This window comes from Thamnophis elegans, chromosome 7 (assembly GCF_009769535.1).
Source record: "Thamnophis elegans isolate rThaEle1 chromosome 7, rThaEle1.pri, whole genome shotgun sequence".
Classification (NCBI taxonomy): Eukaryota; Metazoa; Chordata; class Lepidosauria; order Squamata; family Colubridae; genus Thamnophis; species Thamnophis elegans.
Genome location: NC_045547.1, coordinates 64,784,590 through 64,803,250, shown reverse-complemented (window position 1 = coordinate 64,803,250; position 18,661 = coordinate 64,784,590). Strand labels below are relative to the sequence as shown.

At 39.4% G+C, this 18,661-nt stretch overlaps 1 protein-coding gene across 1 annotated transcript in view; it reads left to right on the top strand.

Annotated features, from left to right (window-relative positions):
- Window positions 1-18,661, top strand: part of MOV10L1 (Mov10 like RISC complex RNA helicase 1) — a 47,272-nt gene that overhangs the window by 21,416 nt on the left and 7,195 nt on the right. The window contains exons 16-23 of the mRNA XM_032221856.1: window positions 2,401-2,485; window positions 2,706-2,884; window positions 3,424-3,570; window positions 5,681-5,802; window positions 6,854-6,953; window positions 13,853-14,017; window positions 15,533-15,706; window positions 17,572-17,721. Coding sequence (XP_032077747.1) covers window positions 2,401-2,485; window positions 2,706-2,884; window positions 3,424-3,570; window positions 5,681-5,802; window positions 6,854-6,953; window positions 13,853-14,017; window positions 15,533-15,706; window positions 17,572-17,721 — 1,122 coding nt within the window. The remainder of the gene's footprint in view (window positions 1-2,400; window positions 2,486-2,705; window positions 2,885-3,423; window positions 3,571-5,680; window positions 5,803-6,853; window positions 6,954-13,852; window positions 14,018-15,532; window positions 15,707-17,571; window positions 17,722-18,661) is intronic.

Here is an 18,661-nt window from a genome sequence, read left to right as displayed (position 1 = left end):
ACGGTGGTGAGGGTACGAATCTCCACGGGGAGTTCGTTCCAAAGGGTCGGGGCTACAACTGAGAAGGCCCTCCTCCTTGTGGTTGCCAGCCGACACTGGCTGGCCGATGGGATACGGAGGAGGCCCAATCTGTGTGATCTAATTGGTCGCAGGGAGGTAATTGGCAGAAGGCGGTCTCTCAAGTATCCAGATCCACTACCATGCAGGGCTTTATGGGTGACTAACAGCACCTTGAAGCGCATCCGGAAATCGACAGGTAGCCAGCGCAGCTCGCGGAGGATAGGTGTTATGTGGGTGAACCGCGGTGCACCCACAATCGCTTGCGCGGCTGCGTTCTGTACCAGCTGAAGACGCCGGATGCTCTTCAAGGGCAGCCCCATGTAGAGCACATTGCAGTATTCCAGCCTAGAGGTCACAAGGGCCCGAGTGACTGTTGTGAGTGCCTCCCGATTCAGGTAGGGTCGCAACTGGCGCACCAGGCGAACCTGGGCGAATGCCCCCCTAGCCACTGCCGTCAAATGATGGTCAAACGATAGCTGTGGATCTAGGAGGACTCCCAAGTTGCGGACCCTCTCTGAGGGGTATAGGATTTGACCCCCCAGCCTGAGAGATGGAGTATTGGTGGAATCTTTGGGAGGGAAGCACAACAGCCACTCGGTCTTTTCTGGGTTGAGCACAAGCTTGTTAGCCCTCATCCAGTCCATAACCGCCTCCAGACCCCGGTTCATCACGTCTGCCGCTTCATTGAGTTGGCACGGGGCGGACAGATACAGTTGAGTATCGTCCGCATATTGATGGTATCTAATCCCGTGCCTGCGGATGATCTCTCCCAGCGGTTTCATGTAGATGTTGAATAGTAGGGGGGATAAGACCGAGCCCTGAGGCACCCCATATGTTAGGGGCCTAGGGGACGATCTCTGCCCCCCCACTAACACCGACTGCGACCTGTCCGAGAGGTAGGAAGAGAACCACCGCAACACGGTGCCTCCCACTCCCACCTCTCGCAGTCGTCGCAGAAGGATACCATGGTCGATGGTATCGAAAGCCGCTGAGAGGTCAAGGAGAACCAGGATGGAGGAGAATCCTCCATCTCTGGCTCTCCAGAGATCATCGGTCAATGCGACCAAAGCGGTTTCTGTGCTGTAACCGGGTCTGAAGCCTGACTGGAAGGGGTCGAGATAGTTTGCTTCCTCCAAGGACCGCTGGAGCTGAAAAGCCACCATTTGGGCCCCAAGAACTGTCCACACCACTGTACTCTGCAGCAGTTGTGGCTTCCAAATGCTCTTCAAGGGTAGCCCCATGTAGAGCTTATTGCAATTGACTGGGAGATGATTAGAGCTTGAATGATAATGCAGGGACTCCTGAGCCAGGAGAAGCTGCAATTGTCGCACAACCTGAAATTTTAAAGATGGTGGCCTGTGGGGATAGAGGAAAGGTTACATAAAGACATGCACAGCAAACTGCCATGATCTCGGTAATTGGGTACCTCAGATTCCTATGATCTCACCTCATTAGCTTCACCAGGCAGTACCGGGAACCATCTGGATATGTGAGACTCTACCCTGGGTGGGATGTTCTTAGAGATTGACAAGGAGAATAAACCAATAACAATGCTGTTGCTATATATGCTCTTTGCTTTTAAAAACTGTATAAAAAGAATAAACCCTGAGAAGGCAGGGAGACATTTTGGAATGAACCCTGTGATGTCTGATTCCTGAGCCCAATCAATGGCCGGCTTTTAAAATTGTACAATCTGCTGGTAATCGGTATTTAGCAGTAGCAGAAAAGTTAGGACCTTTTTTGCAGAGTAGAATCTTAAGTACTTAATAATTCTTAAGTCAAACCAGTGGTTGGTTCCTACCCGTTCGGACCAGTTCAGCCGAACCGGTAGTAGCTTGGCAGCCTGTGTCGCTGGAACAGGCAGTGACCCAGGCCTGCCATGCCTCCAAACTGGTTCTTCCGGCTGCTCCATGGGCTGTGCCACCTTCAACACATGTGCAGAGCAATTTTAATTGCACTGTGCATGCACGCACATCAACTGTGCGCACAGCGCATCCCTGAGCAAACCGGCAGTAATGGTTGCCAGAACCCACTACTGAGTCAAACCTTAATAGTGCATACGTCTTGACAAGCAATACCATCTGATTTAGTTTGCCTAGGCTTGGAAGCAGTGGCATCAATAACAAACCTCAATGACGTCAGAATGATTACATGTGCGCTACAGTATCTTCATATGAATGCTGCATTTATATACATTAACAGTGTTACTAACAATAAGCTTTTCAATAACTTTTTAGAATTTGGGTGTGAATACTTTAAGTTACATTAAAGTTGTCCCTTTACAAAAGTAGATTGAATGAAACATTACAAATATTGATTTCCGTGTTTTGCTGCTTTCAGGAAGAAAGGATGACAAAGGAAAAAGGAATACCAGAAAATGAAAAAGCAGTTGTTTCTGATATGGTCACTACTGCCACACAAAGAAGTTGGTATCATTTTGTTGGGATAAAGTGGTTTAGAGGGTGCATTTTAAATGCTTGTTAGTTTTTCCTATATCAAAGGGCAAATGATCTATACTTGATTGTTACCTATTTAAATGGATATGACATGGATATGTACTATAATTTTGGATGCATTTTCACATTTTAAAAAAATTCTGTGCACTATAATAAGATGTTCATTAAATTATATAATTTTGGATATAGTTAATAGAATTCTAACTTGGAATAGACAAGACGGTGACTTTTTCAATCCTCTGCTGAATGAGCACCAGAAGCTTGCAGTGAAAAGGATTCTTAATGGTGAATGTCGTCCAACTCCTTATATCCTATTTGGGCCACCAGGAACTGGCAAAACTGTCACAATTATAGAAGCAATTTTGCAGGTAACAGTGAATTGTAACTGGTTCTTGTCTCTGCTATTTTTAATAATGTTAACTCTTGGTTCAAAAATTACTCAGCCGTGTCGTTTGGGAATATATTTTGTGAATGAATACTTGTTGCTGTGGGAGATAGGAATTGCTGATGGATTTTCTTATCCGCAGATAACAGAGTTTTAATATGCATGAGAATGCTTTGAAAATAATGAGACCCTTTAAATATTAAAATAACATGAGAATTACAATAATGTGGCTTTAAATGCTATTTTGGTATATGTTTGAAAAAGGATGCTACAGGAAATACTAACTTTTTATGGTGGATCAATATGGAGAAATAAAACACTAGTGCATAATTATTGCTTACTGAAATATTCTGAATATTATGTTAATGTCTTGTCAGTCTTCAGTACTATATGCACTAGCATGGAAAAAAATAATGTTGAAATTTAATTGGTTCAACATAATTCTTAGAAATTACCATGTTCACTGTGTTAAGAGCATCAGTTAACAATACAACATATGAATGCTTGTTTTTGTCTAATTAGATATATTATAGTTTACCAAGCAGCCGAATACTAGTCTGTGCACCATCCAACAGCGCTACAGATCTTATTTGTGTACGACTTCATGAGAGCAAATTGTTAAAACCAGGAGTTATGGTCAGAGTTAATGCAATCAACAGAAATGAAGAGGTAAAAATATATCTAAAAGACTTTTCTTGTTCTTCAAGTCATTCTGTCTCATCATTACATAAATGGTGCAGTTGAAGCTCGGAATTATACTTCTTTTAACTGAATAGTGCTTAGTTTTCCAAGTTACTCTGTAACCATCTGAAAATGTTACTTGCTAAGGTCTCCCTCCTGAATTGTTGAATATGATATCTCCTGAAAGATTGGATCTTAAATCATAGGTTCAATAGATCAGTTTCTGGATAAGAAAAGTTGGAGTCAAGATGTAGAAAGGGTTGAGAGAATAGTTCTCCAAGGTTTTCCATCAGGCCAGAAAGTTGTATCAGGTTCTAATGTTTAATAGAAGAAATATATATATTTTTCTTTGGCTTGGATATTTTCAGAACAATAGAACTTCCAGATGAAATAAATCCTGTACAAAAACTAGTTCATAATTGCATTAAAATGTAAACGTTCCCCTCGCACATATGTGCTAGTCATTCCTGACTCTAGGGGGCGGTGCTCATCTCCGTTTCAAAGCTGAAGAGCCAACGCTGTCCAAAGACTTCTCTGTGGTCATGTGGCTGGTATGACTAAATGCCGAAGGCGCACAGAACGCTGTTACCTTCCCACCAAAGGTGGTTCCTATTTTTTCTACTTGCATTTTTACATGCTTCCGAACTGCTAGGTTGGCAGAAGCTGGGACAAGTAATGGGAGCTCACTCCATTATGTGGTGTTAGGCATTCGAACCGCCAACTGCCAATCTTTCTGATCGACAAGCTCAGCATCTTAACCACTGAGCCACTGCATCCCTATATAATTGCATTATACCTATGCAATTTTCTTGCAGAATCTATTTACAAAGAACAAAAGTAAAGAGCCATATGAATATATTGTACAGTTTTAAAAACAGTGGATACAACTTAATGACATAAGGGATCACTGTATAAAGGTACAATTTTACACAGTGATTCCTTATGTCATTTTGTACTGCAAAATGTTATGTCCTCGACTTAACGACCAGCCGCAAGTCCTCTACATACGACTGACAGCCCAGCAACCAAGGGCTCGCGCCCATTGGCTGAGACATGCCAGGTTGGAAGCGTGCTTTCTGTTGCGTTACTATTGGCTGCCCTGCTTGACAGCTCCTGTATAAATAGCTGTCAAGCAGGGCATGGTGCTGAATTGTATATAGTTGTGTTTGCTTCGTTCCTGTTATTAAAATAGTTGTTCCTGTTACCTCAGCTGTTTGAGTCTCTTTCACCTCAGAATATAACAAGAAATATTGTAACTTCTTGACGTATAAATCAATTTTGTACAAAACCTAATACATAAGAGCAAATAAAAGATGATGAAAATAGGGAAGCACACAGACGGCACCTATTCCCCTCTCCTTCAAGGCCATTTTAAAGGATAGTAGGGTTACACCTATTTGAACTTCTTCGAGCTCTGTGTGTGCATGCCTATGTGTGCATGAGCGTGTTTATAAGTATAATACTAACGTGTTTCCCCGAAAATAAGACAGGATGTTATTTTCTTTTGACCTCCCAAAATAAGCACTTGGCCTTATTATTAGGTCTTATTATTTTTGAGGTGCAGGAGGCGGTGAGTGTGGTCACTTCATGGCTGCTGCTGTGTTGCAATATTTTGGGGGAGGGCTTATATTAGCGCATGCGCTCAAAAGCCCAATTAGGCTTATTATCTGGGGAGGTCTTATTTTCAGGGAAACAGGGTATTCCAGAGGGCAAGTGCTGGAACTTCTCCAAGCATTTCAGCAATGAAAGGTAGAAAGAGAACAGTAGAGAAAACAAGTATCTAATGGAATGCGAAGGGATCAAAATTAATAGAGAACATAGACAAAAATGTACTGAGAACCTAGATTTTCAAGAAGGGACATAGTGTTTCAGAGCAAAAATATTTGAGAGGGGGATCTCATTCACTGTTTTCAAAATTAATTGAAAGATGGGTACAAATTGAATTAGAGATGCTTCATTGGTATGACAGGCATTGCCTTCCTTTCAGAGTATAATATAATAAATATCATACATTGGGAAGAATGACTCGTGTCTGCAGTTGAAAATGTGTAAACTGATGGTAGGCATATTAATAACACATGCTTCTTTGCATTGGCAGAATATTAATGAGATAATAAAGTGTTACTGCAAAGCTGGAGAAGATATTCACGAAGCATCTCGATTTCGAATAATTATTGTGACATGCAGCAGTGCAGGAATGTTTTACCAGATAGGAGTAAGGTACACTGGAAGCTTTTCTGACTATTCCAGGAAAAATAGAATATAAAAATATTAGCAACTTCTTATAGAGAAGGAAATTGAAAGCAAGAAGCTATTACCTGAACTAGGCAAATGGGCAACAAACTCCCTCAGCAACAGCTGATAAATGGCTGGAGTTAGTCCAAGTGGGAAAAGATCCCAGTAAATGAAGAAGAGGAGTTTCTTTCAAGATTCATGTCATTAAAAATATTTAATAGTCATACCATATTTTTGGGACCATAAGACGTACAAGTATATAAGACGCATCAAGATTTCGAAGAGGTAAGTAATAAAAAAAGTTGTTGCCTTCCCTCAGCCCCCAGCGGCACTCTCCAGGCTTCAGCAGGGCTGGGGCAAGGCAAAAACGCCCCTGTTTTTTGTCCGTTTTTCACAAAAACGGGGGCATTTTTGCCTTGTCCCAGCCCTGCTGAAGCCTGCTGAGGGAAGGCAAAAAAAGCCTCAGTTTTTTGCAAAAATGGAGTGCAGGGGCAGGGCTTCAGGAGGCCAAAAATGGCTGTATTTGGTATATAAGACGCACCAACATTTCCACGCTCTTTGGGGGGGGGGGGAGAAGGTGTGTCTTATACTCCAAAAAATATGGTATATTGCAAGTAAAAGTTCACAATTAACCTCCAAGTAGAATTTATATAATTGCCACTGTGAGATTAAATGCAGATGTTTATCCATTCGTACTGTAGCTCAGTCGTACATTTACATTAGGCCACAATATATCTGAATCTGAATATACGAAGACATTCTGAGAATCCCACAATCAAAATTGGATAATTACCACCCCTTGTTATTTTCACATTGAGGTTGCATAGAGGTATATGGCAACTAAAAATACTGTACTATGAACCTCAATGTTCTTGGAAACATAATAACTTGCAAACATCTTGCAAAAACCTTAACTGAAGGTAAATACTTTTGTTTTACCAATGTTACTTTACAATTTTCATTATTTTTTAGAGTGATGCCTGAGAATGCAGAGCATACGACAAGTAGTTCCAATTTTTATTCAATTTTTATTTAGGCTTGGACATTTCACACATGTATTTGTGGATGAAGCAGGGCAGGCAAGTGAACCAGAAGTCCTCATCCCTCTGGGATTGATTTCAGAAGTCACTGGGCAAGTACGTAAGTTTTCATTGTCTTAATTGATTGTATCTAACTCTGTGTGGAGGTTGTTTGATGTTCTCCAAGGGGGGAAAAATTCTGTTTATAGATACTGCTTGCATGCTGTTGATTTAATGTATCTAAAATATATAATACGAACCGTGCCCATTACTAGAAAAACAGCCATGCCTGTTTCAAACATTATTCACCCATATCTTGGTAATGGACTGCACTGTCACAAGTTCAGTTTTCATCCCATATCTCTTAAGTTTTATTTTAAAAGGTAGAGGGGAAACTCTTAATTGAGTATGGATGCCAGTGGTTGTTCATGGCCATATCATTTACTTGGTTTAGGGATAGTTTTATCTTTCATATCTGTTTCTTCTCTGTACTTCCCCTCTATCCAAGTTGCCCTTCATTATGTTTTTATCATCTTTTATCTATATGCAATCCAATCTTATAGCTCACACCAGTTTGCAACAATAAGTCAGTACACAAGAAAAACTATACAGCGGTCTGTCAAACAGGAGGAGTAAAATAAAAGCAGTAATCCTTATCCAGACACATTAATCATAGGCACCCATGAGTGTAGCTGCCATGGCTCTGAAAACCCCTTCAAAATAGCCTCCATTTTCATTGTTGTACAGAAATTCAAAGTCTAGAGAAGACTTGACATCAGAAAGAACCGTTTCATAAGGAAATGCCTGTTTCTATAACAGACATCCACCAAACTAACCTATTACACACCAACAATAGGTAGCTTCTGCCACCAGATTAGCTCACCATTTAGGGTGGTTTTAACTGGAGAAGGCTATGCTGCAGGGCATGGGACCCAAACTATGTAGGGCTTTAAAGTTGAAAACTAAAACTCAAAATTACACTCAGAACCTCTTGGTGACCAGAACAGTACCCACAATCTATGTGCACTATGACCAAAAGGCATTTTGCATTACTTGTGAGTTTTTGAGTAATATTCAGATGTGGCTCCACATAAAACACATTGCAAATGCAACACCCAATAAATGCATTGATCTCATATATTGTCATTCCATAGTCTCTTGCAGGATTTTAATGCACAATAACAGAAGATCACTGTCTACATTCTTCACTTTTTAAAAAGATGGCTATTAAAACAGCAAGAAGCATCTCCACAAAAGAAATACAATTAACAAATCTGTAGCAATTCAAATTAGACAGGAGAAGATCATCTCATTTCTTTAAAACCTCAAGAGTAGTTAATATCGAAATAATTGTAAATAGTTGAATGAAATGGCCATATCAATGGTGGGATATCATAATTTATGGGACATTAGTAAAATGAGTATTTGTCTAGTAGGTATTCAGTTAACTTAGGGACGAGGGCCTGGGATAATCTTAATTGCTGGGAAAGTTCACTTGGGGAAAAAGGAGATTTAGCTTATACCAAAATACAGGCCATTTAAAGCTTAAAGTTTATTTAATTAAAACTCCTTCATGTCATCATGAGGTGCTTGTGCTACTGAATCCTCAGCAAATCTTTTAATCATCTCAACTTCTAATGATGCAGGGAAATACAACCACAATTGAGTCCCAACTTTTGTGTTACTAAGTAAAATGGTTAAATAAGTTTTGCTCCATTTTACAGCCTTTCTTGCCACCGTTGTTAAATGAATCACTGTAGTTGTTAAATTAGTAAGATGGTTGTTAAGTGAATCTGGCTTTCTCACTGACTGCTTGTCATGTCAGAAGGTTGCAAAAGGTGATCACCCAACCCTGAGACACTGCAACTATCATAAATGCAGGCCAGTTGTTAAAAATTTGAATTTTGATCACATGACCATGGGACTGCTACAATGGCCATTCATGTCATGAATTACTTTTTTCAATGCTGTTATAACATCAAATAGTTACTAAGCGAACATTTTGAGAGTCAAGGACCCCCTGTATTGCCCATTGCAGGACTGATCATAGGCTTGATCCCACATCCCTAAGAATCATTCTAATATTGGTGACATTCTTCAATAATTTTCATTTCCATGTTTTTTTATCTAACCACTGATAAAATAGATCCCATATCCCATAAAATCGTTTATCTTCCTGTTCTCTAATTTCAAATGTCAACTTACTCATTTCAGCACATTCCATTATTTTATGAATAACTTCCTCCTGTGTTGGTGTTTTCTCATTCTTCCAGTTTTTAGCAAATGCAATTCTAGCTGCTGTTAACACATTTGCAATCAAGTATTTCAGTTCTGTATTGTATGTTTCTGGTATGATTCCCAACAAAAAGATCTCTGGTTTAAAGTCAATATGTTTTTGTATCATTTTTTCCAACCAAATATGGATTTTAATCCAATATCTTTTAGTTTCTATGCAAGTCCACCACATATGGTAATATGAAATTGGTATCTGATGACATTTCCAACACTTTTCTGATTTATTCTTGAACATTCTTGCTATTCTCATCTGGGATAGATTCCACCTGTAAAACATCCTATACAAATTTTCTTTATACGCTGTTGACATTGTCATTTTATAATTTTGAGGCCACAATTTCTGCCAATTCTCTAAATCAATCCCATGTCCAAATTTTCCCCCCAAGCAATCATAGATTCTTTAACTAGTTCTTCTAATTTAACCTCTAATAAATATCTGTATAATTTTTTAATCATCTTTTCATCAGTACCTGTCAAAATTTTATCTAACTCGGTCACTTTATCATGGAAACCTTCCATTTTAAGATCTTTATCATATCTAGACTGTATTTGCACATATGAAAGCCAATTCATCTTTATACCTTGCTGTTCCAATTCTTGCATAGATTTAAGTTCACCCTTTGCATTCAATATTTCACCATATCTAACTGTTTGTTCCTTTTTGTATGTTACTGGATATGAAAATGCCTCAATAGTTGATAACCAGACTGGAATTTTAAAATAATGTTGTCTTTTAATCTTTTCCCAGTTTAATAACAAAGCCTCACGTATGTAATGTCTTCTAAAATACCCTGGCATTTTAGTTCCCTTGTACCATAGGAAAGCATGCCATCCCAACAACAAATCATGTCCTTCTACAGTCAATAATCTAGAATTTCTTAATGTTATCCACTCCTTAACCCACATCAAGCTTGTTGCTTGATGGTATAACTCCCAGTTCGGTAGACCAAATCGTCCTCTTGTTCTAGCTTCTTGTAATAATTTTAATTTTATTCTTGCTTTCTTTTCCTGCCAAATATATTTCAACACTATTTTGTTTAGGTCGTCAAAGTAGGCTTTACCTAGTCTAGCTGGAATTGTCTGGAACAAATAGAGAATCCTGGGTAATACCATGTTTCCTCAAAAATACAACCTGTCCTGAAACTAACGCCTTGCCACATTTTTCGCGTAGGCAAAAATATAAGGCCACCCTGGAAAATAAGCCCCCTGGACAGCCTCCCTCTCTGCTCACTGACCTAGCGGTATCCCGAAGACGCCAAGCTGCGAGAGCCGGGGGGCGGAAAGGCTCACGTTGCTTGGCGCCTTTGGGATACTGCTAGGTTTGGGAGTGGCATTCTGCCTGGTCGGAGGGGGGAGTTGCTGGGCAGCTGCTTCCTTGCAAGCGGGCTCCCGAAGAGCCGGGCATAGCCTCGGGGCAAAGCAACCATGAGGTGACCACGCTCATGAGCAGCCACCCGGCAAACCCCCTCTCCAGCTGGGCAGAGCGCCATTCACTGACCTAGGGGCTATTCCTAAGGCGCCAAGCCACATGGTGCTCTGCCCGTCCCACAGCTCCCGCGGCTTGGCACATTAGGGATACCCCCTAGGTCAGTGCATGGAGCTCTGGCTGGCTGGAGAGGGAGATTACGTGAGTGCCTGTTCTGCCCCCAGCAAGCATGCCTCCCAGCCTCACCATGCCCTGGGCAAGCCGCCGCGCTCCGAGTATAATTTCTTCTCCGGCTTCCAAACTCCAAAACTCGGCTACCGAGTCTTCCAGCAGCGGGCGCTCTAGGAGTGTGCTCTATGGTTGTGGCCGGCTGCCAGACAGAGAGTCTTCCGGACAGAGAGTCTTCCAGCAGCCAGCCCACAACCATAGAGCGCACTCCTAGAGTGGCTGCTGCTAGAAGACTCGACAGCTGGGTTTTGGAGTTAGGAAGCTGGAGAAGAAGTTATGCTTGGCGCGTGGCGGCGGCAGCCTGGCCGCTTATATGGAAGGCAATTATAATCCCAAATGACCATGAAATAGAAAAACAAAGAAAAAGGTGGGAAGAAAATAGTAGTAGTAGTAGTAGTTGTAGTAGTAGTAGTAGTAATAGTAATAATAATGAAAAAACAGAAAAATCAGAAAAATATATTCAGGCTCTTGTATGCCCTAATCCAATTGATCCAATTGTTTTAAAGAAAAAAGAGAAAAAGAAAAAGGAGGTAAAATAAAAAAAATAAAAGATAAAAAGGAAAAAAAATTGTAAATCAATCACAAAAAAAGAAATAAAAAATAATCTTCAGGTTCTTCTTTACCTTAATCCAAATCAGTGGAACAAACTAGCAAACTCCAGCAAAGAAAAAAACCAAAAAGGGAAAGCAGAAAACTAGAAGCTAGAGTGTGTATCTATGTATGCATCCACACACAAAAAGGAGAGTAAAAAAGGTACACGGCTCCTTTAACAAAAGAAAGAGGAAAAAGCCAAACCTCTTCTACAAATGGCCTCAGACCAGCTGAAAATAATTAAGTAGAGAAAAAGGAAAGGAAGTGAGGGGAGGGAAAGAGAATCAAAGGAGGGAGGAAGACATTGCCACCAATAAAGTCCAAATTTTTACAATGTGAAAGCTTTTTCAAGGTCACTCTAGGCTTTCCCTTTGATGTTCTATTTTCCTTTCAAACCAAAGTTCCATGCATAAATGATATCACAAAAAGAGCACCTGGTGTAAACACATCTCCATGCTCATTATTATCATTCCTTAGCTAAACGTTATAACCTTGGAAAGCATAGCTATCTCCAAAACACTCATGCAGAAGAAAAAACTATGTTTCAAAGCTTCTGTGTGGCAATGCTACTTATTTCCCCCCTTCCCTTTCACTCACTTCCTTTTACACTTAAAAAAAAGATTCAAAAGTGAAGAAAAACAATAAGACATTAAGCATTACAGCATTAACAAAAAATAGGAGAAAGAACATGGGGGGGGGGAAGCTTGAGCAATAAAAATTAATTGTATCAATGTATTCAAAAGAAAAAGAGGAGAAAATAAAAGTCAGTCCGGTTTAAAAGGTAAACTGCATTTCTAAAGGCCATTCAAATTCCAACAATAAAAAGGAGAAAAAAACTGTTCAGTCTGACTTGGCTTAAATTTGCTGCTTATTCTCTTCAGTCTTCAATTTTAACTTTAATTTTCATCTTTTAGAGTGTTCTCTCAAATAGCAAAAAAAGAAGAAAAAATTCTCACCAAAACAACACACTTCTCTCCTGCCCTTTCATTGCGGAGCTGTCCACGGCTTCAGCAGCTTTAAAGGCTGCCTCATGGCCACCAGCAACAAAGGCTTTTTCCCAGATTACCAGAGACTTTGCGATATCTCTGGGATCAGCAGGATGTGCCCTTCCCTGTCACTGTCTCTCCGCAATGGTTTAGGTCCAAAAGGACCGTCCAGCGACCAAAGTATCGACGTCAATCTTGGAGCTACCAGATTGCCCGTCGTTTTGCCTGGGCTTAGCCCTGCCCCTTGCCCCTGCTCCATTCTTGTGGAAGAACATCTCTGCTAGTACCAACAGCATTAGCAGTTCAGTGCCCCACCTAGGGCAACACAGAGGAAGGGTTAACTATGGCTGCTGTTGTTGAGGAAGGTCTGGATGTAAAGAAAATTGTAATGTCGGGAGAGGATCTGGGAAAAAGAAGGGAGAGAGAGAAACAAGCAAAGAAAGGATTGGGGAAAGCAAGGGAAGCTACAGGCAAGAAGATCAGCAAAGTGGGAAGGTATTTCATGAAGTTAGGCTTTCTCAACACCAGTGATGTCAAACTCGATTTCATTGAGGGCCGCATCAGGGTTGTGTTTGACCTCGGACGGGTCAGGTGGGCATGGCCAGCTTGATATCACACGTGCCGGAGGCACCTGTGGTAGCCTTAGCACTCTGCCAGTGCGTGGCCCTCCCAAGCTCCGTTTTTGCTGGCAGAGGCACCGAAGGCCAGTCCTTCGTTGTTTCCATGGTGGCCACGTAGGCCAGATCTGGCCCGCAGGTCTTGAGTTTGACACTCCTGCTCTACACAAAAGCAAATGCCAGCACTGATTGGTGATGAGATTCTGGTCTCTGGCAATTAAAGCTGAAAAACCTAAGAGGTACAGAGCCTTTCAGCAAGATAGGAAAGAGTGTTCCTGCAACAGCTCTAGTGACACTGTTTTTCCAACGAAGACACCAAATACCTTCATCCGCCCTCAGTTTGCCTCAAATGATAGAACTTCTGCGGAGAGTGTTTGTCTTTGCATGGAGGGCTTCTGGGCCAAATGAGGCCCCTGGACAATGAGTTGCTAAATATTTCTACTTGTAGACTAATCAGATTATCCCCCTCCTTTCTATGTACTGTATGTTTATAGTAATACAAATAGGTAAAATGTAAAAATTGCATCAGGGTATCTCTTGGTCAATAGCAGTCTATCTGCTAATTAAAATCTTATAGAAGGCATTTTGATCCATTTGAACCTTGAACAAATGTATTGGTAGAAATATTGCTCCTAAGTGAAAACTTGGAAACGCTGCCTTGGGGAGTTGATGTTTCTTTTTATTCAAATGCAAAAGTAACTCAAATAGAGTGTCCTACTTTAGATATGGATAATTATTTTTATTAAAAAGTGGAGAGAAATGAGTATTCTGTTATTGACAGCATCTATCTCCCAAGTTTTTGTTGTGTAATTCATGAAGAGCATTGTATGAAATGCAAGCTGTCCCATTTTAAAAAATGTTCTGTATCTGAAGATCATACTTTCAGGGGATCCCATGCAGTTAGGTCCAATAATAAAATCTAAGATTGCAACGCTTTATGGATTAAACATCTCTTTGTTGGAGAGGCTGATGCATCGCCCTTTGTACCTGCGAGATGAGGATGCTTTTGGTCCCTGTGGATCATACAATCCTCTGTTGGTAAGTGAAACTGGGGAATATAATGATCAAGATCTGCTTTCAAACTGACAGATTCTTTGTGTGGAAGTTTCCCTAAATCTGACATTTGTATCAAATTGCTGTTAATATAGCAAATTTGTGTATATTCTTAGGAATTTTGATTAAATGTAGAGCTGCACTCTATGGACTTCCATATGAAGATGGCACAGTGGTTAAAGAGCAGTATTGCAGGCTAAGGCTGCCCACAGTCTGGAGTTTGATCATGACGGGACTCAAGGTTGACTCAAACTTCCATCCTTCTGAGGGCAATAAAATGAGGACCCAGATTGTTGGGGGCAATATGCAAATAATGATTCTACATTGTAAACCGCCCAGAAAGTGCTGTAAAGCACTATGGGATAGTATATAAGCCTAAATGATATTGCTATTCTTCAGTTGTAATTGGCTAGTTGAAATATATACTGTATTTAAGATTTAAGGTTTATTATCAGATCAATTTTCAGGCTGTTTGCCGCTAAATTATGTAACGGGAGACATTGACTACTCACCTTTGGGAAGCATTGTTTCTGTTACTCAGACCTGAGCAACCTGTGATCCAGTCTCACGTGTACACAAGTTACCAAAAATTTGTACCATATAAAACATGTTGTGAAGCTGAATCACAGGGATTGCTAATTGTGGATAGAGAAGAAGATAACAGCAAACAAAACTTTTAGTAGTTGGACCTGGGTCTTCTCAGGTATTATTATACTTTCAAAGATTAATATGGTGGAAGCTAAGAGGAATCCAGAGGGGAGCACATAGCTGTGGATCTGACTGGTGCCCTGAAACCCCCCCCCCCCCATTTTCATCTTTTAACTAATTTTAAGAGTATTTAATCCAGTGGTAAAATTCAATTTTTTTTACTACCGTTTCTATGGGCATGGTAGGAGAGGGATACTGCAAAATCTCCATTCCCACCCCACTCGGGGGCCAGCCAGAGGTGGTATTTGCCAGTTCTCTGAACTACTCAAAATTTCCGCTACCGGTTCTCCAGAACCTGTCAGAACCTGCTGAATTTCACCTCTGGTTTAATCGTCCTTGCTTCCTTTTAAATGTTTAACTTTTCTATAGTGTTTAAACTGCCCAGAGTCCCTCTCTGAGATAGATGGGTGGTTCAGAAATGTTAAAAATAACTAAATAAAAATATTTTTCAAGCTTAATTACTACATGGAGGTTGAGTTCACAATTGGATAGATGTTAGTGTTAGTGTAGAAAAGTCGGTGATGTGAATGAATCCATATGTTTGCGTGATGAGTGAGAGAGGAGAATGGCGGCTCCCTTTAATTCCACCTATGACTGATAACTTAGAATGTGACTAAAAACAATGAACCTCCTGATGTCCTAAAAATGTAACCTAGTAGGGAGCCATTTAGAGTTGCTCAGCAGCAATATTGTGTCTCGCTTTACAGAACTCAACTCACATATCAAAATGTTAATGCTTCCAAATATAGCCGTATTCATTTTCACGTTATGGTGTTGGTTCTATGCTTGCAGATTACAAAACTTGTGAAGAATTACAGATCACATGGTGCATTGCTTACATTGCCATCCAAGCTGTTTTATCACAAGGAACTAGAAGTCTGTGCTGATCCTTCAGTGGTAAACTCTTTGTTGGGGTGGGAAAAGCTGCCAAGGAAAGGCTTTCCACTGATTTTTCATGGAATGAGGGTATGTAAACAAATCAGTATTCGTTGCATTACACTTCAAGTAAATAGATTTTAGACATACACAAAGGTATGTAAATCAATAAGCATATCACATTATTTAGATTGCTGTGATATGTAGTTTGAATACAAGATATTTAACATAAATGTTCTTTTCTTTATAATTTTATGAATTATTGTAATTTATCTTGGCAAGAGAATTTTGCAATCTGCTGTTCCAATTTGGGAAAACCTCACTGAGTGCTCTGTCAGGCATGGCACAATAACATTTTAAAAGTTGCTTCTAGCTGCTTTAAAAGAATTATGTAAAAACCAGATTAAAAAGATTTAATTAGCTTCACACATTTCATCTTAAGTATAATGAAGATATAGTGATGTCACTCTGCTGATGAAATCTGTTTTCACTAATTTGTGAATGAAGATTATGTTCTAGGAAGCATGGGGATAAATATTTAAATTAAAAACTATTTCTGGAGCAGACACAAATAATAAAAAAATGCTTAACTGTATCTCCTATTTGTCATTGGTTGAAATTACTGCTGATTTTTTTTAATTGCTTTAACACCCAAATCCTTCTAAAAGAGGGAAGATATATTCAAAGACTACCATATTTTTTGGAATATAAGACACACCCTTTTCCCTCAAAAAAAGAGGCTGAAAATCTGGGTGAGTCTTATATACACTGAATACAGCATTTTTGGCCTCCAAAGCCCTGCCCTTTCACCAAAATGGCCGTACAGAGCCTGTAGAAGGCTTTCAGAGAGCTCCTGGGGGCTGGGGAAATGAGTGAAAAAACAGGCCGTTTTTTGCTCAAGGTTGCCCAGCCCCCAGGAGTACTCTATAAGCCTCCTAAAGACTATGCATGCAATTTTTTTTGACAAAAATCAGGCCGTTTTTTTGCTCGTTTATTGGTGGGGACAAATACCACCCCCCCCCCCCGAGCACTCTGCAAGCCCCCTAAAGGCTATTCATGCCTTTTTTGGAGAAAAAAATGGGCCCGTTTTCACGAAAAAACGGGCCGTTTTTGAGAGGTTTACAGACTGCAAAATTTTATTTTTTTTTTTTTTTTTAGTTTGTCTCTTTAAAACCTTGGTGCGTCTTATACTCCAAAAAATACAGTATGTAAGTTTGATGTAAGCCAGTATAAAATAGAACAAGGGGGAAGTGGTCATCATCAAAACATAACAATGCATGAATCCAGAGTTAAGGCACTTTTTCTCAAATCTACTCTTTTTATATTTATCTCCACAATTCTCTTATTTACTCTCTTATTTAAATCATTTGTTTCATTTTACTGAAAATTATGAGGCATTAGGGGGGAGGGTATATATATATATAGAATATATATATATATATAGAATATATATATATATATATATATATATATATATATATATATATATATATATATATATATATATATATATAATATATATATTACATTTTTATTGTTGAGAAACTACAAATTATCAAGAATAAATTGGAAATGGCTGGAGGATGTATTCCTTTTAGCAAAGAACAATAACTATTACTGTTCAAAATTTGAGCTGCTAATACTGCCCCGTAAAATCTTAATTTTAAGGACCAGTTCTTCTGTAGAAACTTCCATATACTAAAATCCATTCAGAGAGGGGGTTTTCCCTGTAATGAGTGGCATAAAGCCCTTTTTATATTGCCCCAACGCTACAGTGTTGTCACTATTGTAGAGAGTCTCCTCGGAATGATAAACATAATATTTCTGCAACAACTCTGGCTATTTAAATGCCTCTTTTTACTTTTTATTATTAACAAGCACTGTGTAAATAAAGTTAAGTATTTGAAATAATATTGTTCTCTTGTGTTTTTCATTTCTTGCCTTGCTAACATTAGGGTACGGAAATTCGTGAAGGCTGCAATCCTTCTTGGTTCAATCCTACAGAAGCAGTTCAAGTGATGCGCTACTGTTGCCTTCTTGTTAAAGGCATCAATTCTACAGTATTAGGGAAAGACATTGGAGTAGTTGCACCTTATCGAAAGCAGGTATAGCTTTCTGCTTCATCTTTTCATAATTGTTTTTAATTCCATAGTATATTTTGATGTTAATTTGTTCATTTGTCTAAGTTACATTATTGGACTATAAATGTGAACACTAAAAACATTCTTTTGGGGCGGGGCGGGGTGTAAGTGTTAAGTGATATGATATTTCTGAATCTTAATTGATAAACCAAGGGCTTTGAAGTTCCCATGATACATTTTTCAGCTTCCCAGACTGAAAGTAATTTTGCAAGAATTTATTCATCAATATCATCCTGGGTTTTCAACCTAAACGGTAATTAAAAATAACGTTAGAACTTGTGTTGGATATTTTGGAATACATTGAACGACACAATGAAAAACAAGTTGCCTTAATATTTTTTAGAGAAAACATTTGACAATTTGAATTGGATGTTCTTATTTGAAATTTTGCAATATGTGTACTTTGGGGAAACCTTTATACAATGAAAAAAAATCTATTTATACTTTTCAGAAGGTGTAAATTGTTAATGGAAATTTATCTATACCCTGTGAGAAATAACGAGGAGCAAGACATTGTGCTTATTGTCTCCTGCTTATTTTAGCTTTAGAAATATTTACAAATATTAAAACAAAGATAAAACAATAGGATTTAAGAAAGTAAAGTTTAAAAAAGAAACTTATAAGTTAAGAGCTTTTGCAGACGCCCAGTGCAAAAAACAGTGTCAGCTATTTCCCCCAGCTTGATGTTGTTGGCATGTTTGAAGATTCCCCCTTCAATCCCTCATCTAAATCATTTATGAAAAATTTGGAGAGTGTTGCACTTAAGACAGAATCTTGAGGTACCACGTTGCATGCTTCCCTCCATGTAGATATTCTTCCATTGAGGACTATTCACTGAGTGCAGTTGGTCAGCCACTTGCAAACCCATCTGGTGGGTAGTACTGTATAACCCACATTATTTACA